Source organism: Plectropomus leopardus, chromosome 16 (genome assembly GCF_026936395.1).
Source record: "Plectropomus leopardus strain MGB_pleo_1.0 chromosome 16, ASM2693639v1, whole genome shotgun sequence".
NCBI lineage: Eukaryota > Metazoa > Chordata > Actinopteri > Perciformes > Serranidae > Plectropomus > Plectropomus leopardus.
Window position 1 is genome coordinate 3,395,700 of NC_142191.1, and position 17,470 is coordinate 3,413,169.

Sequence of the window (17,470 nt, forward strand, 5' to 3'; positions counted from 1 at the left end):
ATTTATTTCACACTATATACACTTTATTGTATGTTAGCCCTTATTATTGTCCTCTTGTGTGACATAATTTGTAATGTTAATATATAATTAGTGGGATGCTTCAAGCAAAAATGCATTTTCTATATTTTTTTGTTAGCCTAGAGTCGGGGCACCACTTCCCCATCTCTGACTTTCTTTTTCTGTCCGTCTCTCAGGCACACGGGCAAAGTGGTGAAGGACGTCATCAATATGGGCTCATACAACTACCTCGGCTTCGCTGAGAACACCGGGGCTTGTGCTGACGCTGCTATTGAGGCCACAGAGAAGTACGGAGTTGGAGTGGGCAGCACTCGATGTGAGATTGGTAAGGGTGAAAAAGAGCTAGAATATCTGTTTTTCATTTGTCATCATGTAGAAATTGCTTTTTATCATGAAAATTGAGTTATTTCATGATCACAAGGACCTCAGCTGGTACTTTAACAGCTGCTCCCTCTTTAGTCTGTTTCTCTCAGAACAACAGAGGCGGCAGGTTGGGTGGTTTTGAAAGACTGAGAGGTTGAGTTTGAAATACAGTAAAGCACTGTGAAAGCTTTGAGGTTCATTTCTGCTCAGCGCCCACTTTGCTGCAGCCTCCTTTTGACTTGAGCAGCCACAGATTAGTTTGTCACATTTAATTTTTGGCAAAAGAACAGCAGAGGTTAGTGGTGTATTTAGCTCAGCAGAGCCCTGTTTCTTGTAAAAATTGAGAATGCTAACAGTCAGTTGAGGTCTACCAAACTTGTGGAATGCATTTCCTTCCTCATGAAATGTTTTTAAATCTTGAATTGTTTATATCCATGTGTAGTAACTTAAAGTCTGCTTTTTTGCTTTTGCTTGTGCATTGCACCACATCTTGGCCTGTTATCACCATCTGTTGATCCATGGAATAGGTTAACATGTTGTGAAAGAATTTCCCCTGCTGTAATTAAAGGAGGCTCAACAGCATACACCATATGCAATGTTACTGCCATTCTTAGGCTGTATGTTGTTGCTTTTTAAATGGCAGAGATAACAACAAATAATGCTTGTTCAGTGTTAAATGCAGAACATGGCAGAACAATAAGGGTAGCAGTGTTATTTCAGCTGAGATGCTTGTGTCTGGTTGCTATGATACAGTAAACCACAGAAATAAAAGGTTTAGCACAAGGTAGAGCACCTGCTCTAGATGAAGGGATGGCTGAAGCATTCTGGGAGATAAGATGGATCTGACATTGTATGTGGGATGGATGGCTCCAGCAAATTTTCATTTTTTTAGTTTAATTTAATTTTTATGCATGTGTTAATGTTTTGGATTTTTTTTATATAATATGCCTTCCCCCTTTCTAAATTTGGACATTTTTCCTGTGTCCTCATGCAAGTGCACAAGATAAATAAAACACATGCCCACTCATAAAAATAAGCTCCATAGCTCTATAAGAGTTTTAAAAATGTCACATTGAACCTTTAAGGAAACTAGACTGACCTCTCTGTTTGTCAAACAGGTGTAAGAAAACAAGTGTGAATCATTTCTTCCTACACAACAGATTGCAGTAGACTGATGGGAAAATGTGGTTAAACTGAGATGATGTTATTTTCAGGGAACCTGGACATTCATGAGGAGCTGGAGCAGTTGGTCGCCAGGTTCCTGGGTGTTGAGTCATCGATGGCTTTTGGAATGGGCTTCGCTACGAACTCCATGAACATTCCTGCTCTCACTGGGAAGGTAAGGAATTTCATTCATTTCCTTTGTTTGTTTTTTGTTCTTAACAGTACTTCCTCTTGATTTCATTACTTTTTAATATTTTTTTGTGGGTTTTTGTTGTGTTCTTTGTACCCATCCTGTAGCATCCTGTAGTTGAATTTAAGCGCCATTAACAGTTTTTACTGCGAAGAACAACACTGTTTCCTGCGTTACGCGAAAACAAGCTACTTTTTTAGATCAATGTCCAAGTTTGAAGAGTTCAGACTGTTCCACAACAAGCCAGTTTCCGGACAAAGCTTTCAAAACATCTCAAGTGCAGGGGGGGTGGGAGACTGACAAGTCCCAGCCATTGCTGTTCCAACCCCAACAAACCACACATACCAGTCTTTACTTCTGTCCTTGCTTGCCTTTTACTTCTCTTGCCAGTTTCACTTAAACGGGAAGTACAAATCTGAGCGGACAGGCGTGTGCACCTTGTGAGTCAAAGAACACATTTCCTGAAAAACGGATATATGTTTATTGCCTAAAGAGCTTACAGTGAGACTGTAAAGATTTGAGTCACTGCTGTTGTCACAAAGGTTCATAGATTTTTAACTGTACCTGTCACTTTTCCACTTGCTCGCGTCATTATGTCGTGGTGCAACCGTGTGTTGTGTAACAAGTCAATTTACTCATTGACCAGAAGAAGTGGTGTGACCTGTGTGAATGTTTGGGTGTGTTTAAAAGGTGTCAGCAATATTTATGATATCTTGAACAAAATATTTCCATCATTGAAGAGTATTTTCCTCATTGCAATCAGAACACATGGATGCCAAGTTCCTGTTTGTATGAGAATCTCATACTCTGATCGAGAGACTTTGTATGATGGCTTTTTAATACACACAGTCCGTGCCAACTTCACACAGGCTTATGGGTTAGCTCTGGGCAAAATATTAATACTTTATAAATATCATGATATGAGACTAGACATTGACTTAGGTTTTGTGTATCGTAATATTCTAAGTGGGTTTTCTTTTTTCAGGTTTAAAGGCTTCATTACAGTAAAGTGATGTGATGTGATTTTTCTTACCAGATTGTTTTAGCTATTTTTATCATTTGCCTTTACCCTCTCAGTCATTATTATTGATTTAAAAAATCATATGTAGCATATGTAGTTTATGAAAGCACTAATAGTCAACCCTACAATATCTACACGATATTTATACTGAGGTATTTAATAAAAAATACTGTGATATTTAATTTTGTTTGTATCATCCAGCCATGTGTATGGGTCCAGGTTTTTTTTTTTTTTTTTGTTTCTTTAATTTTAACACAAAATAGTCACACATTTTCAGAGTGTCTGAAGGTCCTAAAAATGTGTCTTATATTACATTTTGAAAATATTAAGCCTCAATTTATTAAGCCTTTTAATTTATTTTTGTTAAAACGAGTTAAGCTCTTCAGCGTGAAAGTTCAAGTTTGGCTTCAAAAAGCACTTTATATGTAAAGTTGAATATTATTATTATTACTCATTTGGTCATACAAAACCACAAACCCTCCACTGAAGAGAATGCTGTCTTTTTGCACATACCTGTTGGCAAAATGTAGATGACCGAATTTTAATAACCATATTCATACATAAAACCTGCCTCTGTGCAGGACTACGCATTAAGTATACTACTCACCTGCAGCGCTTGAGTAAGATGATTTGTCTCAAAATTAGTCTTAAATTTGGTTAAAAATGATCTGGAAACGGCTTTAAAAGCATTACATTTAAGTGTTTAAGTGTTTAAGGTTAATGTGAGCAGCAAACAAGCCTGGATCATTGTGGGTTTGTTCCAGAGGCTTCAGTTCAGTCTTCCTCAAGGAGGAATGATCTGAGCCTCGGCTGTAAAGTCATTGCTCAACACGAAAACACTCCAGCATGTGAAATCCTGGGTTTACTCTGAGGCAAATAAAGAGGGTTGAACTTAAATATTTCTCAATGTTTGTCTTTGCTGGTTAACTGTGGATTTCTCCTGATGTAAAAAAAACTGAGATCATCAGCTAAGAAAACCACAACATTCATTTAAAAAATCATTCCTGTTTTTCTTCTCTTCCTGTTTTTAGGGCTGTCTTATTCTGAGTGACGAGCTGAATCACGCGTCCCTGGTGCTGGGTGCCCGCCTGTCCGGCTCCACAATTCGGGTCTTCAAACACAACAGTGGGTGACCTCCAATACTGAGCATGTTACCAAAGAACAGTTAGACGGAGTTGTACATTCGGTGTCCGTCTGTGTCAGTAACACATGGGATTAAAGTGACTACAATTAATCTTTCATCACTGTGAGACAGGATTTAGCTGTAATCTGCTTTACCCAACAGGAGAGCAAATACATTTAACATGGGTGTGAGTTACAGCGAGTTGTTTTCAGTACATGTTCTCTTACTTCTACATCACCTTCACTTCCACCTTGTCTTTGTCTTATGTACTGTGTTTAATTGCACAGTAGAAGGTGTGGCGGGATTGTTTTGGGATTAGGATGAACACACACACAGTCATGTACACACACCAGACACCAGAGATACAGACGTACGCCAAGTTCACAGTGGACACAAACACGTGTCAGTTTTAGTTTTCTTAAGGGCTGCCTGTTTCCTTCCTGTGCCCACGTTAACTAATTGGGCTGTTGAAACTCTCAGCTGCCGGCTTGCAATCTGCAGCCATAGTTTTGCTTTTTTTTAAATTGAATATAATTGCATGTCAGCTAATTTTTTTGTGCTAATTTCCAGAGGTAAACAATGCATAGTGCCTGTCCATATTCTCCTGCTAAAGTTCACATTTTTCGAAAAACCAAAAAGCCAATTTTTGGATTTTTTTTTTTTTTAAAAGGAGGAGTTTCATAAAGACATTGGATGGTTCTCATAGAAGTGAATGGACTTCAGGTGGACTTGACTGTGTACTCAGATCTGTGTGGAAACGAGGCGTTACTGTTAGTCAGGAACCAGACGGCTAAGAAAACACTCTGAATGCTACAGAGGGTTGTGATCATAAAATATTGACACTCATCCATTAATTAAACATGACTCTTGTATTTCTTGAGGGGAGTAAAATCTATCCTCAGACAACAAAAGTTTTTGGGGTTTGTTTGTATCGTAGACATGCAGAGCCTGGAGAAGCTGCTGAGAGACGCTATCGCACACGGGCAGCCGAGAACCCACCGACCCTGGAAGAAGATTCTCATCGTGGTGGAGGGCATTTACAGGTATACACACTACACTCACTCCAATGCATCTACAGTACCCTCACACACACAAACGCAGAGACCTGATGAAGTTTAATTTAGTTTTTATCGATATTTTTGAAGTATTTTTATACCACAGCTGTATCACATTACACTCTGTTTACAGCCAACGACTTGACACCCACAGCTCTCTGGGTGTGGACTCATTAATCTTTATTTAGCGTGACTTGTCTCTTTATTTGCACATTTGAGAAGAGGCATGAAAACACTTTTAAACAGTGAATAAGGCGAGGCAAATTTGTTTATTTGACACATTTCACACCCAAAGGCAACCCAGAGAGCTTGACAGATTGGTGAAGTCAAAGTTCAATGTAGGCCAGTCACAATGCATAAAGCAAAGGGCTTCAGAAATAATAATTTCAACTCAATTTCTATTTGATCTGTAAAGTTCAGTATTAGAGATGTCCAGATCTGATATCAGACATCGTTATGGGGCAGATAAAGCCATTTTTTGACAGATCAGGATCGTGAATATTATGTTATATTTATATCATGTCTATGTTTTCTTTCTTTCGTTCTTTCTTTCTATTCCCTGACTATTTAATTTATGTACATATATATTTTTAGCTTTTTTTTCTCTTTGTTTTTCTGTTTTCTTTTTGTCCTTTTACTATTTGCACCGTGGGCATGGTGAGAAACGCAATTTAAATTCCTGTATGTCTAACAAACATGTCAGAATTGACAATAAAGGTGACTTTGACTTTGACTTTGACTTGAGCCTTCAGACCCCAATCTGATCATTCGTTTTATGTCAGCTGTCACAAAGGTGGTTTCTTGTCATGCACCGCAACATAGAGAACAACTTTCATTAATACTCATACACTTAGCTGTCCCTGTCTCCCCTCTGTTAACTTCCTGTGTGTGTGTGTGTGTGTGTGTGTGTGTGTGTGTGCGTGTGCGTGTGCGTGTGCGTGCGTGTGCGTGTGTGTAGAGCAACTGAGCCCCGCCTGCTGCAAAACACCACACACTATAACAAAAGCGCAGTATGAGACTGTTTATTTACATTTTCTACCGCAGTTTGAGCACTCTTTTTTTCATTTCAGCTCAGTGTGAGAGTCTCGCGTTTCGCCTTTTTCTCTGTTCCTCCTGCTCGTAGCAGAGCTGAGTTTACTACAACCTCACTCGCCACTGCAAGTACCCAAGCTCTGTGAGCAAATAACCAACGTGGCTTATGTATTTATGAAGCGTAATCTGTCCAAAAGATGTGAGCGCGACAAAAAACACTCAAGGGAACAGAGTTCATTCAGGTAACTGAGACACAGGCTGCACTGAAGCAACAAATGCTAGAGAACAGGCTACTCCCTTAAAGGGACAGACACTCCCCAAGACAGGCCAAAAAGATTAAAGGGACCTAAATAGGACAAATAATAATAATAATAAGAAGAAGAAGACGATGACCAATAAATTGCAGAGCTATTCATTGATTCTTCTTTCAAAACGTGGAAAAAAGACAGTGAGCAACTTAACAACACATGGCCCCAAAAAACACTTTTCACAGTGCTGCCTCATGTTTTTGAAAAACCAATCAACCAATTTGCTTCGGTTTCAAAGGGTTAAGACCTCTGACAGCTTTAGTAAATCAATACCTTCACATTGTGACACCATTAAAGGCTGTTTTTATGACACGAACATGTCCCCATCTTCACTGTAACAGTAAACTCATTTGCAGTAAAACAATGAAGCACTTTTATACGACAAGCTACGAAATATTACAGGTCAAAGTTCATTGTAGGAACATTTCTCTGCATTTATTTTGAACATGATGCTACATCAATGTGCTGACTTTGTATAAAACATACAGAAAAAAGACATTTTCTTATCGTTTTAATGGCAGTCTTAGTATCTCCAGCTCACACAGTTTCCCTGCCATGATGGCAGCACTTGCTTTTATCTCCTTGTTTAAATATAGAAGAGAACAGCTGTTTCTAAGTGTGCCCACTCTCCTTTAAGCATAATGTATTCTTTGTTCTCTGCAGTGTATTTACTATAAAGGCAATCAATCCCACTGATCAATAGAGTTGTCAGAGAAACTGCCTGACATACTCAATGCCCTGTGCTAATGCAGTCTTAATGAACTTTCAATTCCACTGGGATTTTCAGAGAAAAAGCTTTAACACCTGCACACGTGCAACTAAAAACAGTGAAGGAGGAGTCTACAGCATCTGTTTTCAGCAAAGGATCGTTAACAAAATCGACTATGTGCTGAGCTATCTGTCATGTAGACCTGTGTCCTGTGACGCAGCGTATTTTTCACACTTCTGTCGTCTCAGTTATGTGAAAGAACAGCCCAAGAGAAATTTATTAGACTGATAAAAGACATGTATTAACCCTTTGAAACCTGGAGCGGCATCACTTTTCTTGTGCTGCTTCAGATGTCTTTTACAAGTATTTAAATCTTTGAATCTGAGAAAAAAAATCCTTTGCATATAGTATATTGAAAATAATAATAATATTTGTTTGTTGTTTTTTTTAAATAGTGGCATCATGACAACAACCTGGCATTTAAAGGGTTAAAATTCTGAAAATTAACAAATATTTGATATTTCTGATAAGGATTGATGTTGGTTAAAAAAATAAACTCAATGAATGTAAAAATAATATTAATGTAAAATATTTTTCATAGCCTGATTTTGAAAAGCCGAGCATCCCAATATTAAAGCAGGCTCCAAGGGTTAACTAAAACATGCTGTTGCAGTGTACTTATTGTTATTATTATTGTTATTTTTACTCTTTAAAAGTCACAAGAATGCAGGAAACAAAGTCTCTGAAACTGAAATCATCTGTAAGGTGACCCCCAGATCCCTTCAGACAGACTGATAAAGGAGTGAGAAAGTCCAACATATTGAAATAAACACTATGAGGTCTAACTGTGTCATTACTGTAGATGAGTTGTGGGAATACTCTGAATTATCGTCTTCTCCTGCAGTATGGAGGGGTCCATCGTGCGTTTGCCGGAGGTCGTCGCTCTGAAGAAGCGCTACAAGGCGTACCTGTACCTGGACGAGGCCCACAGTATCGGGGCCCTGGGGCCAAACGGCAGAGGAGTGGTGGACTACTTTGGCCTGGATCCCAAAGATGTCGACATCATGATGGGAACATTCACCAAAAGCTTCGGTGCTGCTGGAGGATACATCGGAGGCAAAACGGTTAGTAGGTTAATAGTTTAAACTGAAGCTGTGAGGTTAAACAGTGGAGTGTGAAGCCTCTCATGTTTTAGAGGAAATAATGAAATTTAATAACTACAGCTCAAGCATTTAGTCATCCTCTTTGGGGACCAGTTTCCCAACTACTGAGACCCAACACATTGTGTGTCATTCCGTTTTGGTTTTAGTCAACACCGTTTACCAGCAGCAGGAAATTTAACTTCCTGTTCTCCTGAAAAGGAACAAATACAGTGTAAGCTTTCATTTTCAGTCAGCGTAGAGCTAAAAACAAGGACATTGCAGTTAGTCTGAGTGAGGAAAAATATCCATTAGGGATTGTTTTTCATTCTTCATTCTTTGTTAATTTTGTCTGTGTTCATGCAAATGGCATACATTTTGGCAAGATTGTGTATTTTTGTTTAATCTTTGAACTTAAGGCTCAGCTATTACAACAAATCTAAAGTACACAGTGTAAACAGATGTGTTACATTCATGCTGTTAAGTGCAAAAAATTGAAACCCATTCAAACTGCAATGTTTGATCCCACAGCCATCAAGGCATAAAAACATGCTTTGTTTTATTTCTGTTTCTGTAAACCATTGACACATCCCAGGCTGTGATAATCACACAAAAAATTCTACAATGCATGTGGTATATTGAAAATAATTCCCCTTTTTTCCCATCTGAAAACAAGTGGCATAGTGATAAAAACCTGGCATTTAAAGGGTTAAAATTCTGAAAATCAACAAATATTTGATATTTACGAACTGCAATTTTTGATCCAACAAAAACACAAAACACAAATACAACAAAAACAAATACAAAACACGATTTGTATTATTTTTGGGTGTCATTCTAGGCTTTTGTCTCTCTCAACAATTTTGTGTTCTGTATCATGCAGCTGTCTTCTGCGTTGCCACATTAACCAAATTTGTCGTATTCCCGATGTTATTGTAAAATAAAAGACACTTTATGTGATTTCTGTCAGGAGCTTATCGACTACCTGCGGAGCCACTCTCACAGTGCGCTGTACGCCACCTCCATGTCCCCTCCTGTGGCTCAGCAGATCATTACCTCCATGAAGATCATCATGGGAGAAGACGGGACCACACTGGGTAGGTGCCACAAAATGACACCACAAATTCAAAATGACAAACTCTTGATGAATGAAAGCCACAGGCAACTACATATAACAGCAAAACTTTATAAAATAATCTGTTGACAAACTGTCACACAACTTGTGCACTACAATCAAAGTTTCATCGATCCGGTGGTGTGCTCAGCTCTTCCCAAACACATTCATTCACAGGTGTTTTGATAAAAGTTGAAAAGAGAGCACTAAAGGCAGTTTTAATCACTATCCTGTCTCAGGCAACTGGGCGATGGATGTCATATTTTTCGTTTACAGAAAGTAGACCTTTGAGAGGGCGGGTACATAGAGCAAGCAGAAATGTATATTTGATACCATGGTGAATTGGAGCTCATGATACATGGTCAGTCTGTGAGGTTTTCTTGCTTAATTTTTCTGAAATATTCAAGATTTCAGGATCACTCATCATATTTGAAACGTACAAAAATGCACATGCAGCTCTTTTGTTTTTGCTCCCAATTCTCACAGGTTTAAGTAAAAGATATAAGATTTTTTTTATGCACGTAAAAGGTTAGATATTCCACAGACCACAATCAAAAACCTGATCACATGTGTGTGATGTGTCATACCAGGTACTAACTGATTCTTTGGGGTATCTGCAACCAAAAAATGTATTTCTGTAGCACTCAGTATGTGAAATCCTAATAAAAGTCCTTTCTTCAAGATAAGACTGCACATTTTAGAGTTGCCTTGTGTTGTGACTGGCCCAATCCACACCTGTGTAGTAATCATTCTGTGTAATCAGCCTCTTGATATGTCACACCTGTCAGGTGGAGGGATTATCTTGGAAAAGGAGAAGTGCTCACTTAACACAGATTTCAACAAATATGCAACCAAACAATGAGAGAAATATGTCTGTTGAGTGCATAAAAAGTCTCAGATCTTTAACTTAAACTTGTGAGAAAGGGCAGCAAAAACAAACGTGTTAATGTATTTTTCAGTGTAGCTGCTCAGTGCTGGTTGTATTTGGCTGATGTTCCCTCAGTGACCACACGGTGGCAGTAAAAGCCTGCAGCTCAGACCTCAGTCTCCTGCAGACCTGAGCTCTGCAGCAGCTGACTCACTGACAGAAGTTATGGTCGTTAGTTCACATCAGCTTTTCCACCTTTTGTACTTTGACTCCTTCATACTGAGTGGTTTCGTTTACTTTGGAAATGTGTCACTCTAAGCCGAGCGATAAAGGCAACTATCTACGGTCAACTGGCAATTATTTACCAGCCTTATCAAACTGTGTGAACCCATTCCAGATATGTCATGCAAATGTCACAGGGGTGTTTGAGTGTCACGTGGTCATGACGACCACGGGTTCGATTCCAGCCTGCAGCCCTGATGCCGCATGTCACCCCCTCACTTTTTATGTAACAAATTTTAAACAAAACTGAAAAATTCATCCCACTTTAACAGGCTCAGGTAATGCTCTTTCTGAGACAATCCTGACAACAGTCAAAGGGAAAATCTGACCTGCAACAAATTAAAGTCGAATAATGAAATATTCATCATGCCGGCCTGTCATATCGGCAGAAAAGTTCATTTCTGGCCAAAGCTGATATTTAATTTTAAAGCCATTACCTGCTGATACTGATGACTGATGATATTATCGTTCATCCCTAGAAATTTCCACAAAATTTGTTAATCGGTCAGAGGTCGTCAGTTTACATTCTGATAGAAAAGGGTTCGCTTGAGAATCGCACGTGGTATTTGGGCTTTAGGGCTTCAGGAGTGGGGATATTACCTCAGCAGCACAGCTGGTGGTGACGACTGAACCTTCAGCTGTCTTAATCTGTCTGGATGTGCATTTTTAAACCTAACGTGCGGACCGTTCTCTGCCCCGGTCCGATTCAGCCCGGGCTGATGTGAGGTCTTGACGTGGTGGTATGTTGACTCCTCTACCCTTTTCGCTTTATGGCTTTCAGATGTGTGTTTCTTTGTGTGCTTCTTTGCCTTCACGCTGGGTACAAAGCAGCGCGGTGCTGTGGGCCAGAGATCTGTTGGACTCATCTCCTACACACACAAACAGGTCACCGAGGCTTGTTATTCTTGCAGGGCGGCACCCCTTTTACTCTTTACGAGGCTTGATTGATGCAGCCTCCTTTTAAATGCAGACTTGAGATCAGATTACCTTCCTTTAATCATTAGGTACAGGAATAAACAGTGGTGGAGGAAGTATTCAGATCCTTAGCTTAAGTAAAAATTAAAAAATATTACAAGTTTACAAGTTCTGCATTGAAATTCTACTTAAGTAAAAGTAAGTAAGTATATTTAGGAATAAGTGCTTAAAGAATTAAAAGTAGAAATGCAGAAAACTCTAAAAACAAAGAAACAAAACAGCCCAAAACTAAACAAAAAATGTAAAATTATTAAAAACAAAAAAAGAAAGAAAAAGAAACATGTCAACACTCAAACAATTTGAAGAAAAATGTTTATTTAACTATTAAAAAGAGAAAAACACACAACAAAACTCAAACTTATAAAAGAAAAACACTTAAAATAATTAAATAAAATAGAAAAACACCTATAACTCAAAAAAAACTTTAAAAAGTAAAAAATACACCCCAACACTTACAATTATTTAAAAAAACAAAAACCATCCAAAAAATTCAAAATCCAAAAAAAACAGAAAATAGAGAAAGACGTATATATTTATCAAAATAGTTGGCAATTAATTTTCTGTGAATCAAGTGATTGATTTAACAACTAATCATTGTTGCTGTACTTGGTTGAAGTGTTTGGTAGAGTAACTAACAACAAAACATTACATTTCATCAACTCTTGTTGGTGTTTTTATGTAAAAATACCAATCTTTAGTAGCTAAAATGTTCAGATCAGTGGAGTGAAGTACAAAGTACAGTACTTCCCTCTCAAATGTAGTTGAGTGAAAGAATAAAGAGACATGAAAAGAAAATACTCAAGTAAAGTACCTCAAATTTGTACTTGAGTACAGTACTTGAGTAAATGTACTTGGTTACATTCCAGCACTGGGAATAAACACTAAAACTTTACAGATTGTTCCACAATCATCAGCTCGTTCCCAAAACCGAGAAAAGAGAAGAGAGGACCAGACTGACCTTACAACAGCCCGACAAGTTTTCCTGGTAGTCGACTAACAATGACAGTCTGATTGGTTGCAGCCCTATCACTGTTTGAAATTCAGCCCTTTGAAGATTCGACGCTGACACAAAGTCAAAGTGACAGTTGAGCTGCCTGCGAACAGTTTGTTTCTGCGTTGGAGTGGCTGCTCAGGGTTCCTGGCACAGGCCCGCATCAAAATGGACATTTTGTTGTTTGAAGCTCACATCAATCAAACATGTCGATGGGTTCAAGACGGGCAATATGAAAAGAACGTCTAAGTGCAAAATGCCTGAATATCATATGTTGCTGTTTTTGTGCCAACTGATCACTCAGTGCTGAGAATAGCTTTGGATTCTTCGACTGTGGAAAAACAACGTCTGGATAAATATAATGTCAGACTTTGTTGTGTCTCGGGGGCGCTTTGAAGCCGTGGTGTTTCTGCTCTGTTTTTCAGCACAGCCAGGCAGATGCGTGTTGTTGCTGTTGGCGCTTTGTGCCATATGGTTATTTGTTTGGTTAAGATGGTATCTCTGGAGGCTCGGCCCCGAGGACTCAGCGAGTGGATCCACAGTGTGTATCAGACTGACACGTGAGGATTGATGCCTGTGTAGTTTCAGCCCCTTGACCTCGACCTTAAAGGATCCTGTTTGTCTTCAAAGCAAAGTGGTGCGGCGCTGTTTCCAAATAACTGTAGGACACGATAAAAGACATTTACTGATGAGTCTTACACTCACTCTAGTGATTTGTTTTTTCGGTTTGCAGGACTTATATCAGCTTCATAAACCCTCTGGAAGCTGAGCAAACTGACATGATTTCTTTTTAAAAAACTTGGGGGAACTAGGGCAATGAACATTTAAAGAAAATACCTAATATTAGCACAAAATAAGTTTAAAAAATAAAGTGAAACGTGAAAATTAGCGGAAAAAGAGGACAATTAAAAAAAAAAAAAAAAGCCAAGAAAATTACCTTAAAATCAAAACGAAGGGAAAAAAAGGGCGGCAGTGTAGCGTGTTTCGAGTGAGATACGACCGTAGGAGATGACAAAGATATTTAAATAATGGCAGAACAGAAAAAATCTGTAATATATAGTGAAATTAGAAAAAATAATTCTCATTTGGTAGAATAAAAGCATGCAAGGTGTAAGTGGTGGTGGCCTGAGAGGTGCAACAAGAGAGCGAATCAAAAAGTAACCAGGACAGTCTGAACCTGCTCACGCAGACTGACGAGGTCTAATCAGGCAAATGAAGTGAAAACACCTGTGCAGGTGCTCCATGGCTGAGAAAAGCCTCTATGGGGTGTCTGCAGGTCCTTAAAAAGTCTTTACAATATCTTAAATTCAGTTTTGCAAATATTAGGCCTTTAAAGTCATTAAATAGTCTTACACTTTATGAGGTCTTAATTGCCACAAAGATTTGACCTAACTTGATTTATTCAACTTTCAATTACTTTTTGTCAAAATGAGTCAAGCTCTAAAAGTCCTAATTTCTGATGTAGTAAATCTTTACAATTTCCACTGAACCTAGTACTGTCTTTTTACTTTATACTTGCACTTGACCTGTTGGCAAAATGTAGATCAACCTACCTTTGCATCAGAGTTCATATCCACGACAAACCTTTATTCATACATACAGTGTTTGAATAAGAAGAACACAATTTGTTGAGTTTTAAATCTGCATTAAAGCATTAAATGGAAGTGTCTGAAACCTGCAGACACCCCGTTTTAATCAGACGAGCTGCAAACGGATCGATACTTTTTGCTGAAGTTGTCCTCTTGCAACAGAAAAACTGCTATATTGTAGTTTTATTGTATATTGTAGTTTTTGGAAATGCAGTCAGTATTCCTGGTGTTGAGCTACAGTGACAGCAAAGGAAGGCATTCTCTGGCATTTAAAAACTCTGAAAATGACTGAATATTTTGTAATAAAAAGACTTAACTCTAAAAAAAAAGGAAAATAATATCAATTTGTATTGTTTTGTGGCAGTTTACAAAGAGGACAGGGAATGCGAGGTAGTATTTGGAAAATAATTCATTTTCTGTGTTTTTGTGTTTTTGTCATTTGAAAAACAGTGGCATTTTGTAAAGACATTGGCATTTAAAGTGTTAAAAATTCTGAGAATGAATGACTATTTTTTGTTTTTATGATTGGGATGGAAGTTGGTTAAAAGACTGAAACCAGAAAAGAAAGGAAAATAATATTATACAGTATTTTTAAGGCAGTTTTAGGAAGAGGACATTATTGTCTTAGGAGGCAGAATTGAGATAATTGTTTTTCGGGGGCCTGATGGTTAATGTAGTTTCTTCATCAGTTGTAAACGTAGTCAGTATTCATGGTGTTGAGCTACAGAAACAGTTAAAAGGTGTTGTGTGTTTTTCTGCTTTTTCCAGGTGCCGATCGCCTCAGACAGCTGTCAGAAAACACCACATACTTCCGCAGGAAACTCCGTGAAATGGGCTTCATCATCTACGGAAACGATGACTCGCCTGTAGTACCCATGATGCTCTACATGCCTGCCAAAATTGGGTATTTGATTCTCCTCCATTTCATATTATTTGATATATTTTTAATGCTTTAAACCTCAAGGATAATTAGCATAGCTAATCTTTTGATTCTCCAAATGATTTCATATTTGGAAAAGACATAAAGACTCTTAATGAATGTTCTTGCTGTTGTCCCTTTTCCAAATATAATCTGTTTATGACTTCAGTTTCACACATTAAAGAGAGCGCCCGTTAAGATGTGGTGGCGGTGGTGGAGAGGTCACATCATCACGCGTCTGATGTCGCTGTTTCTTTTCAGGGCGTTTGGTCGGGAGATGGTGAAGAGAAACATCGGCACGGTGGTCGTCGGCTTCCCGGCAACACCCATCATCGAGTCGAGGGCACGTTTCTGCGTTTCTGCTGCTCACACCAGAGAGATGCTCGACACAGTAAGTCATCCAAAAATCAGTCCAAACACGTGAAATCCTGTTTCTGTGTTTATTCTAAATACTGTGGAAACTGCTTAAAGTGATCACTTCTTTCTGGGCCAATTTGATCACAATAAGTGATTGATTATTATAAACAAACTAATTTTTTTATTTTCTTAATTCCCACGCTGATTACCACCTGGTTGATATTTGTCTATTTGGTACATGAATAGAAAGTAATGACACAGACAGCTTCGCTATTTTATTGACATAATTAACTGTTGGACGACCGTATCGAGCTGATCTCGTAATGTGAACCCGGCACTGTGGCAGACGCATAAAGTAGGGGGCGACCAATGGTTTTTCACGGTCAATACCTAATGAGACTAATAATCAATATTTGGAAATGATATGCATTTATAATAAAAAATGAAAATATTTCTCTCAATATTTAGAATTTGTAATTGAACAAACTCTAACACAAAACGTTATTTAAATGCCTTTAGCAAATGTTTAATGAAACATTCAACATCATAAACAGCAAGTTCCCTGCAATGTTTTTCATAAAGTTCAGTGAAAATTTAAAGAAAAAATGAATAAATAAAATAGTTCTCTGAGGTTTTACAAAATAAAAGTTTCTCCCACGCTGACACTTTATTTGCATGTATTGCAGTCTGCCTTTAGACTTTTTCCTTACTTTTATCGACGGTCATTGAAATAAAACGCTGATACAGATAATTGGCAAAATGGCAAATATCGGCCTTGATAATCTGTCGACCCCTATTCTTAAACCCAGCATACTGTGTGCGATTTTGGGCTGCCGCAGCGAGAGACGGCCATTGTGAAACAAACATGGTGATATCTTTGGTCGTGGCTCTAAAACGGTGGTCCTACGTCGCACAGTGAGAGACGTTGAAGTTGTCCCGGTCGTGCAATCAAAGACAGCCTGAGATAAAATTCTGCAGAAATTTGGGATGAGACTCTCACTGTGTGAATGCTGTTACAACACACGTCTACTGACCAACCAACAGACAAGCAGCATGAAATGACGCACTGATCAGCGCCACTGCTAAATGCAAGTGGATGCTAATAAATATTTCGAGCTCTCGTCGCAAAATTTGTATCCGAAGGTGGCCTATTTTCCCGCCACAACCACATCCACAATATCCTGCTCTTCTTCTGACTTTTTCTGACACACAAAAGCCTCTAAAGCAAGGGCTGGATTCGTTTGTTTATGATTTGCTCACCACCACAGCGGCGTTGATGGATGATGCACACAGTGTTTTTTTGCTTGCGTATTGACATCGATGGACGTAGGTCGTAGCCTACGATTCAGTCGGTGATGTCATCGTACAGTCTTCATACATCAGACTTGATGATTATTAAAATCCATGTCGCAGAGTGTCGCCGCATTAAACTTACAAGATCTCTCAGTCTGCAGGAGGCTTTACTCTGAGAAAGTGTCCACTCGCAGGGCGAACAACACATTTTTATAATGAGCATGAAAATCACTTTAAAACGGGCATTAACCTTTAAAAATCTGTGTATTTTTGGTGAAACATCAGCAAAAACTGGAGAAATGCCTCTACACATATTTCCTGTACTGTCACGTCTTATATGGATCAGTAAGACGATCGCCTCTTTCTGTATCGGGGACGATGAGTAAAACTATTCTTGGACAATCTGGACTCCATGTTTCTATCGAGCGCTGCCATCTCCAATATACAGCTGCCACTCAGCCCTCATTCATCATCCAAGATGTAAAGAGATCTCTGATTGAAGTCTTTAAGGGATGTTTTTGCAGGACAGATATTTATTGCTGAAGGCTTAATTTTATCCTCGACATGATATACGAGTTTGTTTAGATTCATGGATCCAGATCTGTCTGCTGACTGACAGTTTTCTATGTACTGTGTCTGTCCACATACTCGGAGTGAGTGCGGCTCCCAATGTGTCCTTTATTATGAAGGAACTTGGAAGGCCCAGCTGTCTCCAAGTATTACAGCGTGGCTCAGACGCAGACTTTTATTTGAGCTGCTCTGTCTCTCCAAAGACACTTCATTCATCTTACTGAGGAGCGTGTCAACACCGTTTGTAATAGTCCATTTAAAGGGCATCAGCCTGCCTTTGTAGAGCACTTCCAGGAGCCGCTTTTTCCGTCTTTGCAGCAGCCAGCTCGCTATTTCTCAAAGCGTGGAATCAGAAAAAAGGTCAGGAGGAAGGTAAATTGTTTCCAGGTG

General features: G+C 38.8%; 1 protein-coding gene across 1 annotated transcript in view; it reads left to right on the forward strand.

Moving 5' to 3' along the window:
* Nucleotides 1-17,470, forward strand: part of sptlc2b (serine palmitoyltransferase, long chain base subunit 2b) — a 34,747-nt gene that overhangs the window by 11,617 nt on the left and 5,660 nt on the right. The window contains exons 4-11 of the mRNA XM_042503018.2: nucleotides 195-343; nucleotides 1,596-1,720; nucleotides 3,788-3,881; nucleotides 4,817-4,922; nucleotides 7,888-8,107; nucleotides 9,093-9,219; nucleotides 14,710-14,845; nucleotides 15,122-15,251. Of these exons, the coding sequence (XP_042358952.1) occupies nucleotides 195-343; nucleotides 1,596-1,720; nucleotides 3,788-3,881; nucleotides 4,817-4,922; nucleotides 7,888-8,107; nucleotides 9,093-9,219; nucleotides 14,710-14,845; nucleotides 15,122-15,251 (1,087 nt within the window). The remainder of the gene's footprint in view (nucleotides 1-194; nucleotides 344-1,595; nucleotides 1,721-3,787; nucleotides 3,882-4,816; nucleotides 4,923-7,887; nucleotides 8,108-9,092; nucleotides 9,220-14,709; nucleotides 14,846-15,121; nucleotides 15,252-17,470) is intronic.